At 29.4% G+C, this 20,393-nt stretch overlaps 2 protein-coding genes across 2 annotated transcripts; one reads left to right on the forward strand and one right to left on the reverse strand.

Moving 5' to 3' along the window:
• Nucleotides 1-20,076, forward strand: LOC112689053. The gene is made up of 6 exons (XM_025562554.1): nt 1-488; nt 8,344-8,481; nt 9,117-9,231; nt 9,327-9,743; nt 15,118-15,395; nt 19,340-20,076. Exons 1-6 carry the CDS (start codon nt 6-8, stop codon nt 19,847-19,849), a joined length of 1,941 nt encoding a protein of 646 aa, XP_025418339.1. The 5' UTR covers nt 1-5; the 3' UTR covers nt 19,850-20,076.
• LOC112689052 (tigger transposable element-derived protein 4-like) lies at nt 4,463-12,244 on the reverse strand. Its single transcript, XM_025562553.1, has 4 exons — nt 10,818-12,244; nt 5,350-5,664; nt 4,639-5,282; nt 4,463-4,571 (listed from the first exon to the last, which is right to left on the reverse strand). The coding sequence occupies exons 1-4, from the start codon at nt 12,208-12,210 to the stop codon at nt 4,536-4,538; spliced, it is 2,388 nt and encodes a 795-aa protein (XP_025418338.1). The 5' UTR covers nt 12,211-12,244; the 3' UTR covers nt 4,463-4,535.
• Nucleotides 20,077-20,393: the final 317 nt, after the last annotated feature.

A 20,393-nucleotide genomic window follows, 5' to 3' on the forward strand; every position in this document is an offset into this window, starting at 1 on the left:
TGCAAATGCGGTGGACGGTCGCGGTGATGGTGCTGTTTTGGCCGGAGATGGCCGACGGTGGTTTGGGACCGCACGTGCGGGACGACCGGCCACACCGGTTGACCGCGGCCAAACTGACGGCGTACGTGGACAAGACGTTCGGGCCGTCGCAACGATGTTTGAGAGTGGTCGTGACCGACGACACTGCCGGGACGGCTGCCATAGTGGCCATGCTACACGGACGCGACCAGCGACCGCGCTGGGAGGACGAGATCGGTAGCCGCCGGACGTTGACGACACCTGTGACCAGGTCAATCGAGTTGAACGAGTCGGTTACGACGGCGGCGGCCGAGGACGGTCCAGATATGTTTTGCCAGGCTTACGTGGTGGTCGGACTTCGGCCGTCGGCTGTGGAGAAATGCTTCGATGATTTCAGGAGCACCAACTCGGCCCACAGGATGTTGGTGATCGTGGTGCAGGATAACGAGTTGATCGAACCGTTCATCAAAGTGAGCGAACCGCGCGTGTGCGTGGGTGTATATATTTTTTACATGTTCAGCACAATTCAAAACGTATATTGACTGGTATTTAAATTGCGATGATGACGATAATAACAGATTCATACACAGTAATCGAGTTAAACTCATTTCTGTTGCGGTATAATACGTATATTTATTGTGACATTTTGAGCGATGTCAAATACATGTCATTTTATTTACCTATATTTTTACATTTGTACATTTTTTAAATGTTTGGTAGGGGAAAAAAACGAAAATTAATCATTATTGTCTGTCATAAAAGCTTAAAAAATACCTGAAACAGATAACAAACTGATAAAAAATGCACCATTAGAATTTTGTACTTGGGTAGCTATTTTAACCATGCGTCCTTATTTAACGTAATGAAGGGGGATGACATACGAGATATACACAGTAGTGGCACCAAAACTGTTTAATGAGAGCCAGTGTTATATATCGAGAATCACCTTACCTATCGGTTGATTAAAGTTTACAAACAAAAAAATGATAATTATTGAAAGTAACACCAGCTAATTTGAAACCTCAGTAATTCCTCCTCTCATTGGTACGTCACCGAGAAGGACCATGGTATACAAACTAATTAAGGCAGTAACCTGTGACCCGTGGTGAATTTACGAACAGGCATCATAGGCAGGTGCCAAGGGCGCAACATTTAAGGAAGGTGCAAACATTTTTTCTCAACCTTGTTTTGTTTCGGTACTCTTATTGTAATTTTTGTTATATTAATTTTTTTTTTTATGTTTTGTCAAATAACCTGACATTCAATAAATAATATTTATCTCAACACTTATAACCGCCATTACTGGTTTTACGATCTATTATGTCTCACGATAGATTAAATTCACTAGCCATACTTAATATTGAAAATTAAATTACTTGTCAGATATCGTTTGATGAAATAACAAATGACTTTACCTCAGAAAAATCACGACGTAGGGCACTTTAAATTTAAATACATAAAAAACTTTAATAGTTTTTATAATATTTGATTTGGATTGTTCACATAATTGTAATTTATCATAATTTATAATAAGAACTTAATTTTTATTAACAGTACATGCAAATTAATAAATAAATAAAATGTTGAGGATAGGAATAAGGGAAAGGAGAAAAGGCACAAATAGAATACAAGAAATTTAGAAAGGGAAACTATTTTTTTGAAAAAAAAAACTTAAGACTTAACTTATTTTTTTTAAAAAATTTTGGATGAATCATTCTCGACCAATTTTTACTTGACATTAAAAGTGTATGTTCAGAAGTGTTAGGGATACAAAAATCTCAGTTCCGGCACTGACAGTAAAATACGAGTACAATTATTTTTAAAATTACAATATGCCTTATAACATTTAATGAAAAAAAAACAATAAATACTTATTTTGAATTTTATAAAATATTATTTAAAGCCATTATTATTATACAAAATAATATCATTATAGAAGTGAAAAAAATAGAATAGTCAGATTTTATGAATAATAACCATAGTTTTAGTTCGAAATAAGTTTTGAAAAAGTCGTTCTCGTTACATTTGTAGTATACTTAAATATAAAAATATACGAGTATACATACATAATACAATTTGTACTCAAAAAGTTTCTCTCGTGGATTTACTGATATTATTGATTTAATCTATGACAATAAAGATAGTCTAATTGTATGTAGTTTTTATAAACCAAGCGACCAATAATTTATTTCGAGTAGAAAACTATTGTTTTTGTTGTTGAAAACCTGTTTTTATTAAATTCAATGCAAACGATGTCTACTTGCTGCGTTCGCTTAAACGCTACCAATTTTAACAATAGGTTGGCATATCTATAATGTATTACCATATCGTGATGAAGTATTTAAAACGAAAGACTAATTAAAAATAATGACACAATCTTAGCAAAATAATCAAATGATACAAGCAATTCATATCTAGATACATTTTAATGCCTTCTACGATTGAAAAACAACTTACTAAATAGGTACAATATTTTATAATTATTATTGATAAAATAGTTCGGTTCTTTTTAGCTCGAACCTACCTAATATTTGATCTGATATTTAACCTTGTATTCAAAACAAGTGATGAATGTTTACTCTTCAAATTTTAAGCAGGATAAAATTGATTATTATGCAATTTTAAAGTGAAAGTTAATTCAAGTTAATTTTTTTAGTAGATTTTTATACTATTTATTTATTTTTAACCATTATTGTAATTTTTGGTATATTTTAGTAATTTCTTACGTCCAACCATTGGCTCTGTAGTGATTTGTTCGCAAATTAACATTTTGAATTGCTTTCGAAATGTTTTTAATTCATATTTATATTAATAGAATTAATATAATGTAATGGTGTACTATTTTTATTTAAAACAAGAATCACTATTGTTCATTTTATTTAAAATTGAGTTTAGTCATGCCCAAGATATTTTTTTTTGTTCTTTTAACAATAATTTTTTATCACTTGAACGGTGGCCGTATCGAAACACTTTTTTTTATTTTTATCACTGATGGTTTTTTCGACGTTGAGGTTTTTATCAGTTTTTCCGTTTGATTATTAATATTTGTACTGACAACTGACTTTATAGATTTATTGACTTTTTCGCCCTTTTCATCTTTTTTCGTATTTATTTGTACTCGCGGATCACGATCACCACCCGGTCCTTGTTTTTTATTTGCTGAAGGTTGTTTATTACGTACCACAAAACTCCACTAAATTAAATAAACAAAGACATTAAAGCATCTAATTTTTTTTAAATTGTTTTGTTTTATATTTTAAAATTTCATTATTATATTCTAAGACATCGTATATGCATCATGTCATCATAATTTAAAAATACATTTTGAGGTCTACTGTCTGTAAAATTAAATATTATAAGTGAGTATAAATGGTTATTTAAACTAGGTATATATTTTTTCAAACTATTTATAAATAATACTGAGTAGAATTTGTGTAAGTACCGAATAAGCCAACGAGTGGGTCAAATTCTTAAAATTAAAGCTATAGGTAGATTTATATTATTTATTATCGTACAGCACTGGTAAATTTAAATAATGATGAATAACAATGTAAATTTTTCATTCCGTGGTCTTAAAACCAGGGACCAGAACCGTAACCGAAAAGAACCGGTACTGGAACCGGTTAACCTTTAAAATTAGGAACCGTAATTGAAACCGGAACTTTTATTTCCAAAAATGAAAAACCGTAATCGTAACCTTAATTATAAAAGGGTTAATTTAGGTCAGTTATGAAGACTAGTAAAACTATGGTAATGACTATTTTGTTTGTCCATTTGTTGTTTTAGAAAAATAAAAGTCAAATATTTTTATGTTTTTATTATTTTGTGTTGTAAACTATAAGAGTATAACGCATATAAAAAGTAAATTTGTTATATTATTATTATTTATTTATGTTTATTAATATATTACAATTTATAATGAGTATATAATTTGTCTTGTTTATTAAGTATTAAATATAATTAATGTTTATAAAAAAATTATAGCTACAACAGTGGTCAGTATTCACTTTGATTTATAATTAAAATTACATTTTGAATTAAAGATACTTATTTCATCAAATCATAATATTTCACAATATTACAAAATATTTTACAAATTCTTACTATGAGTTGGAATAAAATAACTTAACCTAACTCAAAGAAATATAATAGGGTGATATAATATATATATATTTAATATATTTATAATTATTTTTTTTAACTATTCATAATACCTTCTATTTTCGTGAAATTAAACAATTACAATTTAAACAAGAATAAGTAAATAATTTCATATTTTTTTTTAATAAATCTCTAATAATCAGAATTAACCGAAATTAACCGGTTTTAAAATCCATATTCTTTTAAAAAAACCTAAACCTAAACCGGAAGCCTTAAAAAATTAATTAACAACAAAAACCGAAACCGGAACCGAAAAAACCTATAGGTTCCAGTCTCTGCTTAAAACTATATAATATAATATGAAAGTTGTTAAAATACATAGTCCGTTAGACAAGCCCAGTTTACACGCATTTTTCTCATTCTTTTAAGTTCTTCTTTTTAGTCTTTTTTGTCTACAAATATATATATATGTGCGTGTGTTATATTACACATGTGATTGATTATGTGTATACCACTTACTGTGCTTTCTCCCTCGGATATAGATTTTGTTCGTTTACAACTAATCAACTTGGCAAACGCTTTAAGCTGATATTCGACCGGAGAATTCTTTATATCGTTAAAATAAGACATTCGCAGTAACCGATCAGCTGAGTATCTTTTGTTCGGATCATAAACTATCATTTCTTTTAACACGGTATACGCAGGTTGGTACGGTTGGTACACTATGTGCAGACCCATTCCAACGGAAATATTTGCCTTTGGCCTCTTAAGGGTTTCGTATCGCAGGATGAATACGTCCGACTTGTTTTTTCTGAATTTTTCAATCAACCGGTAATCGGGATAACCTAGTACCCAGTCGATCTGTTCCATCTGTTCATTCTCGTCCTGGCCGCAAAACAATGGCTTGCCAGTGGCCATTTCGTAGATCACACATCCCATAGCCCAAATATCCATCTTTTTACCGTACCAACCTCGTGTCAATAAACATTCAGGCGAACGGTACCATCTAGTCGCCACGTATTCTGTGTACGGCTGACCCTCGGAAACGTGACACGCGGTCCCGAAATCACCGATCTTTAACATCTTGTCCCGCCAGCCCAATAAAATATTCTCCGGTTTGATGTCTCTGTGGATGAAATTTTTCTCGTGCAAATACCTCAAACCTATTTGTTAAAGGTTTTTGTGAATAATCAAATGATCAATAATTGATTAAAAAATAAAAATGTTTACCTTCTAACATTTGATACGTATAACTTTTAATTGTATACGCCGAAAAGGGACATTCGCCTTCACTTATCATGTCATACAACGATTTTTTCATCAACTCTGTGAATAAGACTATTTTACCGTATTCTTGTTGGTGGTAAACTCCTTCCACCATTAGTAGAAATGGATGATTTCCAACCAATCTTGCAACTTTTACTTCCGATATCTCGTTCAGTGTAGCTGCATTTACAGATTTTCCAAAATCCTTTTTCAATATTTTTGCTGCGAGTTTTTTCCCATTATTCTGGTCTATGCATAACCATACGTCTGAAAATGATCCTTCACCAATTTTATGTATTAATTCATAATCCGCAGAAAAATCATTAGAACTTATGTAACTGTACTGAGTTAACGCGGGTAACATTGTAGTTAAATAATTATCAAACCACTAAGCTATAAAATCTGCATTTATTAGTTGCGTATTTTTACTATTAAAAATATTATTGTTAACTTTTGGTTTCTATACTAACCCATATAGTAAGATCATATTATATGTATATATATAAGCCAGAAATGTTTTATTTGGATGCATTTTCAACCGCATTTAAGTAGATAAGTCAATAGTTATTTCAGCTATAGTATTTTATTGCAAAATATAGAATACTTTATTACTCAACTATTCGATAAAAAATTGTATATTATCTATGTTTCGACTTTTTATTTCAATTCTGGAAGCATATTTTAAGATTTGCAAACAGTTTAAATTCAACAAAAATTAACTAAGCCTGTCCCAAAAAAAAATATAAAAATTATTAATAAATATTTTATATTTAATTTATTAATAAGAAATATATTGTATGTATGCTAATTGATAAAAATAAAAAACTAGAAAAATGGACATAATGGTCTCTGTGACCATGATACTTCCTGGAAATTACCTATAATTAATGAGTACCTAACTATAATATTGATGAGTAATATTTGCTATTAAATATTATCCTATAATGCTCAAAGTGCATTTTTGGAATTATTTAAACTATTTACATAAGTAAAATGAATTGTTAAATGCTGGAAAATATATTATAAAACCTTTATTATTATATTAATATATAAATATTTATATATTGTTGAATTGAATTATCAGTAAAATAATTTATACTTTAACAGATTAATAATTCATAAGGTATAAAGTCTGAAAATTAAAAAATTAATTTTAAACAACATTACTAACATTTAAGATCACGATAGTAATTGATTAACCAACATTCAAATACTAACCGACTAAATGCCACGTAAAAAAAGCATGATCATTTTTATTTTATAATTAAAATTATATAATATAATATATAATTTGTATTCTAATATACCAATATAATATATATTATAATATATTATTATTATATTATAATATATACTCCAATATATGGTATTTGTATATTATATATCAGGTAAATTTGTGTAATTTTTTCTAAGTTTAGAAGTTAAAATTAAATATATTCTGAAATAAAATACAGAATATAAGACAAAATCATAACCTTGTATTTCTACATATTTGAGTTATATAAGTTATCTAACTTACGGAACTTAGTGTACAAGTATGCAAAAATATAGTTGATATCAATGTCGTTCAGTGGCAGTCAAATGATTATGCCATGTGGGGGGATGTAGCTGATGTAGCTTAAATTTTTTAACAAATACTATAGGTATATAAAAATCTTTAATTTTAAACATGAAAATTATTTTATATTAATAATATTATTAATTATTATTAATGATATTTATATTATTAAATCTATTTTTCTGTTTTTATTTTGCCCATTCGTCCAGTACTTCGTCTGCAGTTATATTGACAACCCCACGATGAACAGCCATAGTGGCTAACCCTTTGAGACGACTCTAAAATAATATAACTACATAATTCATATGATAATATAATATATTATGTTAAGCATTAAATGCTAAATTTAAATTTCATGCATTCTTATAATTTAACTATAAAAGAAATGAAAAAAACCTAAAAAGTTTGTTTTAATTAATATTTTAGTGTTTTATGTTTGTACTGTTTAACTGTTAGTTTAATTCTAGCCTGGAGACTGTATAATAACTAATAAGTACAGCATATTTATTTTTTAATTAAAAAATAGATGAATACTTATATTATATTATTTATAATATGGATGAAATATAAATATTTAAAAAAAGATCATGGGAGAGATCTATCCCCCTCGTCCCCCCATTAGAAATTTAGAATAAGGGTGTTGTAGATAATTTTCTAATAAATATATGTACAGTGCACATCCACCTAGATATAAAATTTAATATTATTTTTAATAATTACAATATACAAAAAAAAAAATAATAGAATATTTGATACATTTTTTATTTTTTTATAATATAAAATCTAACTTTCCCAGATCATCTACCATTTCCTTAGCTATTAATGGAACCCTTTCATGAATCACTAACATTGTAAGTCTAATTCAAAATAGTCATTAGTCATTACACAACATGAATAAATTTAAAAAAAAATTGATTAAATTGATTGATAAGGACATACTCCACCAAGAGTTGATAACCATATTGACCAGTAGGTAACCATATAGTAGTTAACAATGGAAATCAACAATTTATCACTCTAAATATAATCAGTCAATTATTATTATAATTTATCTTAATTTATTTTTAATTATATTTTCGGTCAACAAATATTTTTGTATTGTAATATTACAAACATAAATTATACTAAGAGACAATGAATATTAACTTCCTTCCTTCCTTCTTGGGGTTTGTCGGCCATTAAGACCAACCCGTCACACATCCAATTCTTCAATTCTCCATCCATCATGAATATTCACATTCCTTACAAATATAATACGAATTATTTAAATAAAATACTGCCAATGGGGGGGGGGGGGTTAAACCTTTCCCTCTGTGAGCACACTCATGGTAGATATAATACATTTATAGCATATAACTTATAAGTAGTCATTAATATTATTGAAATCTATACATTTTTAGTATTCACCGGAATATTTTAACTACAAAGATGTTATACTTATAAACGTGAATCCACAAAAAGAAACAGTATATCAAATGAGCATACAATTCGAAAAATTCATTCCTATTTCCAATAGTCAGGACCAATGGTATAGACATGTAAGTACATATCATAACAATCATTAATATAATTTATTGTGAAATGTACAAACATTTTATTTTAATGAACTTATCAGTTAATATTATTTTAAGCGTAGCTGACATCCATAATAATAATTCAACAATAATGGAAATTATTGTGAATTTATTGAATAAGACAAATGAAACTAATAATTCATGACTAATTTAATTTTTATAAAAAATTTAATTTATAAATATATTTTTGCCGTAAATCATATTTTCAGAATTTACAACAATTTACTTTTCTGTCATTTAATTATATAACTTGTGTGGTATATGTATATTATTCATACAAATAATAATAATAATAGCTATATATAGCCTATTCGGTAAATTGAATAGGCAAAAAGCTCAATCAATTAGATATTATACGAGTAGTTGTTAATTAATAACCTATTGGCAACCACGTCAATACTTTTAACTAAAAAAAAATATTTTCTGTTTTCTTCGATATTATATGCAACAATAAAACTATATAAATTTGATTATTAATTTATTTTAATGTAATTTTTTTCAAAAAAAAAGCTGTAAAAGCTTATTGTTATGTTGTAATTAACTAGTTATGTGGCTCTGTCTTAACATTGTTTGGATAATCGATTAAATATGATTTTTAGGACTTGGAAGGAAAGCGTAAAGTTAAAAACTTTCATCAGACTCGTATTAAGTTATTGGTGTACAATAATTCATTATTCAGTAGTGTGATAATCGACAAAGAAACAGGAAAACTAAGTGAGTAAGAACACAATGGAATTGCATAAAGTAAGAAGTTGCAAGTGGTTGGTATTTTGAAAAAAGTTATGCTACGATACTATGTTCTATAACAGTTCTATATCACGGTGTTGAATGCTGTATATTCAAAGAAATCGCAAGAAGATTAAATATTACATGGGATGTATATACGTCCGAGGATAATGACAAATGGGGAACGGTACAGCCAAATAATACAGTGACCGGCGGTGCGCTAAGATGGTTGAATACCAAACAGGCCGACGTATCGTTTTGTTCATTTTGGATTGAAATAACGAAATTGAAGTTTGTAGATATGTCCAGATTTTGGGGAACAATGTGTTTAAAGTTTTTGGTACCTAAATCCAAGCCACTGCGAGAAAAATGGGACTTACTGTTTAGACCGTTTCCATTGAGCCTGTGGTTATTAGTTTTCTTTTCTGCAATTTTGATCATATTCACTGTGTGGATTCTAGCAGGCATTCAAAAAAAAATTGGATTTGAAAGAATAACCGGTTCGTATAATACCTATATTTTTTATACAGTTTTTAAAATTAAAATATCTTTATAAATGATGTCATTAAAAACGAATAAATTAAGTATTAATCATTTCGACATAATTAGATATTCGTAAGAGAAAGCGTAGTCACAGTGGTCGGATGAAATACAGGGATGGATGAGTGACAACGGTGTAGTTACAGGGGGTTTAAGGGGTTTCCACTCTCTCACAGATTTTTTTTTTTTTAATGATATTTAATTATTATCCATTAATATTTACATATAGTAAAAGGATATTTTAATTATACCATGATTAGGTATATATTAAAAATTGAGTAACAAATTAGTTTTCATTAAATATGGGGCATAATAATAATACCATTTTAAATGTAATATTATTTCTAGAGTTCGGAAGTTATAGGAGCTAAAAAAGGCAAAATATGCATGCAAATAAATAAAAATGATAATAAAAATAAATAATATTAAAAATAAATGAAAATAAAAATGATAAAATATGCATGAAAAAATGTGATATATACAAAAAAAAATATTTATTTATTTATTAAAAGTTAATTAATAAATTTTAAAAACCTATAATTTAATAAAAAATTGTATTATTGAAAACTAAAATATGGCGCATAATCGATCGGCATTTGAGATTTTATTGAAAAAATAATTGAACAAATGTATTTTCATTATTTGTGAAATACGAGATAAATATATGTTGTACAGTAGATTCTCGTTATGTCGAATCTCAAGGGGAACAGAAAAAAGTTCGAGATATCGAGTTTTATTAAAAAATAAAAAAAGAATAATATAAATACAGTAGATTCTCGTTATGTCGAATCTCAAGGGGAACAGAAAAAAGTTTGAGATATCAAAAACTTCGAGATATCGAGTTTTATTAAAAAATAAAAAAAGAATAATATAAATATATGTTGTATAAATGTATAATGTATATATGTACTGAAATGACTGAATAAATTATTATTTTTTAAAAAAATCTGTCATTAAAGTTTGCTTAATATTACTTCTTTCTGCCACGACGTCTTCCAAATTAGATAATGCAGAAAAAGCCTTATCATCCATACCTGTAGTAGTCTCAACAAAATTCCTTAGTGTTTTTAAAGCATGTTTAGCTTGTTGAATTGTAACTTGGGTAAAAATGATTTCTTCCTCATTTTGTGGTTCGTCTTCACTCTCGCTGGTATTTTCGATGGTTTCTGATAAAATTTCGTTATCTGTCCATGTTCCACATACGTGTACATTATTGTCCATTTCCACATAATGTGAAAAACTTCTGTCGTCTAAATTAAGATGATCAGCAACAAAATTCCATTTATCATCAGAAATAGTAGTTGAGTTATCTAATGCAATTATATCACCGTCTTTAAAACCGGCTTTTATGAAGCAATTTAATATAGTCTGTGGTGTTACACTTCTCCAAGCCTTATCAGACATTCTTATAGCTTCGAGTATGTTTATAGAAAATGATTCGTTGTTATCGATATTATCGACTAACCGTCTGATTATTTCTTTTCTATAAAACATTTTGAAATTCTGTATAACGCCTTGGTCCATGGGCTGAAGTATAGATGTTGTACTAGGTGGTAAAAAATGTACTTTAATGGAACTTAATTCAATATCGTGATTATGAGCTGTACAATTATCTATGAATAGTAGAACTTTTCGATTTTCTAGTTTCATTTTTCTATCAAAATTTAAAAGCCACTCACTAAATAATGACGAAGTCATCCAAGCCTTTTTATTTGACTTATAGTCAACTGGTAAAGATTTAATTCCTTTAAAACACCTAGGCTTCTTTGCTTTACCTATGACAAATAATTTTAGTTTTTCAGTTCCAGACATATTTGCTCCTATCATAATTGTAATGCGCTCTTTACCGTATTTTCCACCCGAACATTCTTTACCTTTTAACATTAATGTTTTATCTGGTAAGCATTTGAAAAATAAGCCCGTTTCATCGACATTAAAAATATTATTAGAAGAATAACCTGCTAAGACATCAGGAAGATTTTTAATCCAATTTAAACAACAATGTGTGTCTACTGAAGCTTTTTCTCCACAAACAGTTCGAAAAACTACATCATGTCTTTTTTTCCAATTTGTAAGCCATCCACTACTAGCTTTAAAATTAGTGTGTCCTAGTTGTTGTGCATATTCGTTTGCTTTTTCAAGTAAAATTGTTCCATTTAATGGTATGTTTTTATCTCGACACTGAGTAAACCATTTTAGCAAACATTTATCAATGTCCAAATAAGGAGTCATCCTAATTTTTTTCATATTTCCACAATTGAACTTCATTATTTTTTCTTTCTGTTTAATAATTGACGATAATGTATTTGGTGGAATATTGAATTCATTGGCGATTTCACATTTTTTACGATCACCTTTTTCAACTAACTGTATTAAACGAACTTTGTCCGAAATTGAAAGAATATTTAATTTACGCTTTTTTTCCATTTCACTACAAACGAACAAACGAACTACGAAAGACTACAAACGTGACTACCAACGCGCTAAATCACAATCGCTATACTGCACAATGTATGCAATGTACTGCACTAATGTACTGCTCAATTCCTGTTTTAACCACAATAAAAATATTATTTGTGAACTCGAGATAACGAAAAACGATTAATTTTATATCGAGTTATCTAGAGCAAAACACTATTAAGTGTAATAGTAGTTTCAAGGGGAATTCAAAGTAGTTCGAGATAACGAAAAATTCGAGATAGCGACGTTCGACATATTAAGAATCTACTGTATAATATATTATACCTGTATAACTGTATAGCTCGGATTTCTAGTTTGGTGTGCTATAAATCGTTTGCATATTGAACAATATGCAACTCCTATAACTTCCGAGCCCTAATCATTACATAGGACCTCGTATTAAGATATACTAAGAATATTATGAATTGACTCTTAAACACCCCCCCCTCCAGGTTAGGTTAGGTCAGGTTAGGAAAAATTGTATCTACGCCACTGGTGAGTGGTATAAATGAATTGTTTTTAAACTTGGTATAAAAAAAGAATTCTCAGAAAAGTAGAAGTGGTGGATCAACAAATATGTTAAAAAATAGTTTTTATTACTATATTATTTTAAATACCTATAGGTATTTTTTTTTTTTTTGAAATTATTAGGTATATACTATATTTAGCAGACCTGAGCATTTTGTGTATGTGATTGAAGGAAGTGGAATGAGTGAAAATATAAAAAGGATTATGATTACGGACATTATGAGAGGGAACTTTGAATAGAACTTGAGATAAGAGGTCTGGTGCATCTATAGAATTGCTGAAAAGTGTATGAAGGAATTGAGAATTAATATAATAACAACGTGAAGACTATGAAGGTAATCAAGATAACGGCTAATATCAGAATATTTATGGTTTGGTGAAGGTAATTTTAGAATAAAAGCAGTGTACGATAAGAATTTATGTTGAACGCAGTCAAGACGTAACTGGTCCTTAGCAATGTGAGGATGCTAGATAATAACCCCATACTCGAGTAAGGAACAAACAAGAGCAAAATACTATGAAGGGAAACAATTAGAAGACGAGAAGAGCTTAATATTACGTGGATGAAAAAAGATACCAAGATCTTTAAAATATATACCCGTTGTAACTGAGAGTTATTAAGCACATAGGAGAAGAGTAAAGTGTATTTAAATTTATGCATAACATAGTTTTTTTTTTACTAAATTATTTACACTTACACTATAAATACATTTTAGTCTATGATCATGAGCAAAATGAACAACTTAGTATTTAATCTTATTAATTTTTTCTAAAGGAACACAAATATAAGGTTCATTTAAAAAATGAATACCATAAGAATGAGTACATATTGATAAATTAAGATAAAAATTATACATACATCAATTAGTAATATTAATAATTACATTAAGATTTATTCAAGTTTATTTGCAGATTATTAGTGTTACATCAATTTTAAAACAAAATAAGATAAATATTTACTACTTTAAAAAATTCATTATAATTTTTGTTCTTTGTTAATTGTGTCATTGGCAATATATCAAAATCAACAAAATATCAGCATTAACGTTTAAATTTAAAAGTCTTTTTATATAAATAAAATTGAACCTTTAAGTACTGAAAAGCAATTAGTCTTTTTATCACTAAGTAGATTCTTAAGTCTGACTTGTTATGATATTAGAAATAAAAGATTTTATCTAATTTAGGGCACTACTTTGATCGAAAATATTCCAATTCATTTATTAATAAGTTATATGTCTTAGTAAATATGTTTTGTATTGTAAATATAAAAGAAGGGTATTTACCAGAAAAAAATTATGCATTGAAAATAATAGAGAGTGACATCGAAATAGTGTAACTTATTGTTAAACGAATAAAATGTATTAAAACATTTGTAAATTATCAAGTGTTTTCTAAATGATAATTGAAATTTTGAAAGGATTTATTGGGTCATGATAAATAAAATCATTTATATGAATATTTTTATTCAATTAATTAATCCTTATTTTATTACATTTATTAATTTTTATATCCTCCAATTTTAAGTTTACAATAAATTAGAAATTATTTAATTTTTTTACTATTTCATATTTATTATTTAAAGGGATATAAAAATAATTACTATTTATATTATATTAAATTTATCGGTGGTTATTTTTAATAGCATAAGATGGTTCGTTTATTAATTTTCATCTAATTTCCAAATTATGTTAGAATAAAATATTTGTTTGATTTAGATAAATATAACACATTTTTATTTAACATACCTTTTTTCATTGTGGTATATATTAAATTAAAAAAAATTTAAAATTAGTAGACTTAAATTAATTAGTTATACAGGTTTTAAATTATTTACAAAAATTAAATATTACAAAGTAAATAAAATATTGTTTATTATATTATATATAAAATTTGATATTAGTTTAACCCCGTTTTGTAAACATAAAATTCAATTTTGGCTTACTTATTATAAAAATAAATAGTACTAACTACATAGCCATTTTATTGTAAACAATTTGCAATGTGTCATGTTCATTATGATTGCAGCAAGTATGTACAAAGTAATAATTTTGTAAAAGAAATATTATTCTTTTAAATATTTTTACTATAAGTAAGCATAGTTAATGTTTATTTATTTATTTTTTTTTTTGTTGTACAAAGAAAAAATAAATATTATAATCGTAAGTTAACGAATATTTATATAAAATAAACATACTATAAACTACTTAGCTTATAGTATACATGTATATTTCATTAAAAATATTTTAAATAATCAGCAATTTAAACTTTAAAAATTGGTACCTATATATATATATATATATATAATTTAATTTTTTTTTATCTATTATAGTCAATTATATTTTTCAGTATTTACTTCGTTATCGTCAACTATTTTTTGGATTATTGGATCGATGTTGCTAACTAACAATCCACAAACTTACCGAATGGGACCAATTAGACATTTAATCAATTGGTGGTGCATGTTCGTGTTCATCATGTCAACTTCATTTTCCAGTAATCTTTACTCGTATATGACATCACCGGAGTACAATAAACTGGTTTTAAAGATCGAAGATATGGTTAAACATAACTACCATTGGGGTCTTACATATCCACCACCCTTTGATTTTATTTTGAAAATGCAGGTAAGATCTGTATCCTCTAGGGTAATAAATAATTTATAAATAATTAGTTATTATTTATTGTTTCTATACACATTTTATCGTAAATAACATTTTATTATAATTCATCTTTCTCCGAATCAAATGAACACATAACAAATTAATTGAAAAAAAATATGCATTTAGGTATATCTGAACTTCTTTTACGATACCGAATTACGAATAACAAATTAATAAATACTTGTGTGTTAACATGTTATGTTCATATACTACGCTATTATATGAACAACCAGCTCGTTAATTTTTTAAAAATTTAGACCATTTAAGGAGTAATCTAGAAAGAAACTTTATGAAGATCACACGTAAACTCAGAAATTCCTATCTAAATATCGTGTCTTTATCTACTATAAACTATCTTATAATAGTTATATTTTATAGACAATTCGATGTGTCTCAGCTATCTCGCTAATGAATATTCCAGTTTCAACTACTGAGCAATTTAAATGTAATCTACTATTATGTAATTAATTTCCCCGAACATATTATTATAACATTTTATCACTCTATGTCAGGGGTCTCCAAACTACGGTCCGTGGAACACACGTCCGGCGGGCGTCGCCCGAGTGCGTCCTGTTAATCATATCGTACCTTTTTATAGCCCAACTGCGTCCGCTATCATATCACTAAAAATGTTGGTATATCCCAACTGCGTCCGCGATCATATCACTAAAAATGTTGGTTTATCCCATGTGCATCCATGATATTATTGCTAACAATATTTATCTTTATGGATAAAATAAATTGATAACTAATAATATTACACCATGTTAGTTTGCATTTATACTATACTCCATACGTAGAAACATACTATTTGTAACTAGTCTTCGACAACCACGTGCAGTATGTGTAGTGATGGGTATGCAACTAACATTATCATTTTAATATATTTAATTAACATTTTATATTAACTTATGTTATTACATAATATTACGTAAGTTCTATATATTTGAAAGATGTCGATGTCGTTGCCGTCGAATATGATTAGCCAACACGGTAAGGAACTTAAAATTATTAAGGGATATAAAATGAGATTTCATAAAATGTTGAATGATAATGAAAAAAAGGTGCTGTGTAATAAAAACATGTACAGTTTACATAAAAACAGATATGAGTGAAAGACAATTATTGATAGTAATTTAAACCATAGTTATGAAATAAAATCTGAAGGAAAAATGATGAGACAAGTAATTAGGAACTCTGTAAAACGAAAAGCTCAAGAAGAACTTTGTGAACGTCCACTCAAGTTAATTCATCTGGAACTAAAAAATAAAAAAACGGATGTTTTAACGACGACTGACATATCATGTATTCGAAAAGGGATTTATGCTGCTCGCCTTTCAATACTACCCAAAAAACCATCTAACATTCAAGACGTACACAGTTCATTAAATTCATTAGAAATTAAAACATTTGATAATAAAACATTTATTTTAGTGAATGACAGTAATAAAAACTTGGTTATGTTTTTATGTAAAAAAAATTTAACTACTTTATGTGCCGTAAAAACAATATATGTAGATGATACATTTAAGTACTATCCAAAATTTTTTTTACAACTTTTTACCATTCATAGTTTAAATAATGGTTATTATATACCATTAGTATTTTTTTTATTGAATAATAAACAAACAGAATCGTATTATTCGTGTTTTTTGGCGTTAAAAAATGAATCTATAAAATTAAATTTATGTCTTAACCCCGAAATTATGTACACATATTTTCAAAAATCTATTCATATGGGTGCAAAAAATGTTTGGCCAGATATTATGACAAAAGGTTGTTGGTTTCATCTGGGGCAGGCGTGATGACAAAAATTACAGAATCTTGGTTTAAGTATTCATTATTGTGATAATGTATCAGAAATAGGACAGATTTTAAAGAATATATTTGGATTACCCATGCTGAATGAACACGATATTGAAATAAGTTTTACTAAGGATTTTATGTCTATCATGCCTGATGATGAAAAACTAAATCAGTTTATGGATTATCTTGTAGAAAACTATATTGATCAACAGTCAGACTTCCCTCCTCACACATGGGCAGAAATGAACAGTAGCAGTGAGCGAACAACAAATGCGTGCGAAAGCTTCCATTCAAAATTTAATTCATGTTTTTACACACCTTATCCAGACATATATTCCTTCTTGGAAATATTAAAAAAATTCAAATAGACACAACAATTTTAATACAAACTTCCAATCATATACCTAAAAAAATTAGATCAGTTAATGAAAAAAATATTAAATTCATTGAAGAAAATATACAAAAATACAAAACTGAACAAATTTCTAGATATGATTATGTGGAAATCATGGCAATGAAAAATCTACCAAAAAAATAGTTAATATTAACCCAATATCTTAAAAATGGATGTAAGCCTAAATAATTAAATTTTACTATACTTTTATTAAACATATATTTACTAACTAAATATTTTTGAGGTGTAAGTCAGTTCATCTCTTTGTGGTGTACCCTGGGTATCTCTAAATGAACTGGGACGCACTTGGGCTACGTCAAAGTAGTGATCTTTTTCTCTTGGGACGCACTCGGGCGAGAACTTATTCCGGACGCATTCGGAACATTAAATAAAGGACATTTTGGGACGCATTCGGGAGTCGCCCCGTCCGGCTCGCGAACAAGTTTAATCCCCCCCCACCAACTAACGGTGAATAATCTAAAAATATATGTAGTATCCAAAGTTTTTTTTAAATATTTATGAGTGTATATATTTCTATATTATTAAAAATAACATGTGTTCATATATTTTGGCCCGATAAGAGCTCTTTTGATATTTTATGTTGCCCTCGAGTTGAAAAGTTTGAAGGCCCCGGCTCTAAATTATAGATATTACACTTAAAAATGTAGTCTTATCATTATGTTTTTGTGTATAAAAAGTCATTTTTTGTTTAAATAAACAAACAAATATACTTACTATACATGGATACATGTAAAAGTAAAAGTATTATCGTAGGCGTGTTCACGGTTCGGGTGGGTACTAGCTACTTCGGCGGACTGAGCGTCCAACAAAATCATGACCGGATATAAAAAAAAGTCGTACGGTCTGTACTCAGTAGCGACGGCATCAGCAGAGTACAGTAGTATGTGTTTTATTTTAATTTTAAATGCGTTTTTATTGTTTCGACACTCCAATGGTTATAAATTTTGGTCTCCATTGAAAAATATTACGATCATTGCGAGTTTTTTAACATAAAATATAAATATTTCTTCGTGTTTGAAACATAGGTCTTGCGATTTAAAAATATTTTATGCCCCCTTGCCACCAAACTGTGAATACGCCTACGTGATATTATTCCCCTGGTTCATTTCACTACGGATTCGATCATAAGAAACGCGAATAGGCGCCAGGTACCGATGGGAGTCCAAGGGAAGAGCCATAAAGCACCGTGCGCTGTAACAGAAACTTGTTCGAACAATTTTGATTCAACGGTTTTTTTTTTTAATTTTTTTTATACATTAAATACAAATAAAATTTATATAAATAAATACATTATTTAATAATAAATAATATTAAAAAAGCAATATAAATTAAACATGGTTTATACATTATAGGTATATTATATGACCTATAAACTTTGCATATTAAAGATAATGGGAAATTTAAACACACTATATACTATATGCTATTTACTATTATACCATTGAGTATGTAGAAATTTCAATGGGGGGAGGGGTTCTGGACCAGACCACCTCATTTGGTACGCCCCTGGCCATGGGTACAGCCGTGATGATTGTACGCCACGAAAATTATCACTACGAGCCCAAGACGCGCTTGTACACGTAGCCTGGCGCCTGTGCACGCGCCCCCGGTCGTCCGGCACCGCCCCGTTTGCCGTTTCCGGGTTCTGGTTTAACGTGTTCCACCCTCGCCAATGTGCGTGCCGCAGAACCCGGTGCACCGAGAGTTCAGCGAGAGGTTCACGCCGGAACGCAGCGCGGCCGACCGGATCGGCCGGTTGCAGCGCGGCAAGTACGCGGTGCTAGTCAAGTGCCTGAACGAAAAGCACTTCATGGAGTCGGAGGAGGTGCCGGCCGCGCTGCTTAACAACATGCGGACGACGCGCACGTGCCTGAACCAGTTCAACATCGGGTTCGGGTTCGCGCGGGGCTCGCCGTACGTGCGCCCGGCCAACCTGGTCGTGCAGCGGATATTCGAGAGCGGCCTGATCGACTACTGGTCCAGTCGGGTGACCGAGGACCGCATCACCGCGGCCACGTTCGAACGGGTGTACGAGACGAAACCGCGCAAGAACGACCACCCGACCGCGCTCACTTACAGGCAGTTCAAAGTGCTCATGGTCGTGTGGACGGTCGGCTGTGCGCTGTCCGCCGTCGTGTTCGCCGGCGAATGTCTGCGCGGCGCGTGGACGTCGGGCGGACGCGACAGTCGACCGTGACGGATTTCGGTCCCGGTTTCGAAGCGGAAGCAAATTTTTTTATACGAAATGTACAGGTACTCACCTCGTTGTTCCCGAGTAATCGAATCGATTTTTTTCATTTTACTTTTTACCTGATCTACCTGTACATTTATCAAATATTTCATTCGGTCGAATCCAGTTGATTCGAATCCGGTTTTCATTTTACTTCATTATTTTCAGTTTTAACCCGTAAACATTCATTCTTATCCGTGCAATTTTTCATCTTTTTGTTCCAAATCATATATTTTTTTTTTTTTTTTAAATAATTTATTTGTGTTTTTTTTTTGCTTTTTCTGCTTTTATAGCGAACCATGTAATTCACTATCTTTCAAGCCTTGTACAATTTAAAAGTACTATTTGGTATGTATTTATATTGCGAAAAATACATTTATTTTTCTAAGAGTTTTATATTTGTGCCCAAATCAAATTATATGCTGTGGATTTTGTTACAGTTTCGTCTAAAAACTGATGACATTCTGTAATAAGTAAAGTCATTTGAAAATTTGAGTTTTTTTATTTTAAT

This window comes from Sipha flava, unplaced genomic scaffold (assembly GCF_003268045.1).
Source record: "Sipha flava isolate LNK unplaced genomic scaffold, YSA_version1 41_pilon_pilon, whole genome shotgun sequence".
In the NCBI taxonomy this organism is placed as follows: domain Eukaryota; kingdom Metazoa; phylum Arthropoda; class Insecta; order Hemiptera; family Aphididae; genus Sipha; species Sipha flava.

Excerpts from the sequence above, each read along its gene's own strand:
- LOC112689053 (XM_025562554.1), top strand. The coding sequence starts at position 6 with ATGCGGTGGACGGTCGCGGTGATGGTGCTGTTTTGGCCGGAGATGGCC. Across the intron at positions 489-8,343 it reads TGATCGAACCGTTCATCAAA|TATTCACCGGAATATTTTAA; the intron begins GTGAGCGAACCG and ends ATACATTTTTAG. Across the intron at positions 15,396-19,339 it reads ATTTTATTTTGAAAATGCAG|AACCCGGTGCACCGAGAGTT; the intron begins GTAAGATCTGTA and ends TGCGTGCCGCAG.
- LOC112689052 (XM_025562553.1), bottom strand. The coding sequence starts at position 12,210 with ATGGAAAAAAAGCGTAAATTAAATATTCTTTCAATTTCGGACAAAGTT. Across the intron at positions 5,283-5,349 it reads TACGTATCAAATGTTAGAAG|GTTTGAGGTATTTGCACGAG; the intron begins GTAAACATTTTT and ends TTTAACAAATAG. Across the intron at positions 4,572-4,638 it reads TATCCGAGGGAGAAAGCACA|ACAAAAAAGACTAAAAAGAA; the intron begins GTAAGTGGTATA and ends ATATATTTGTAG.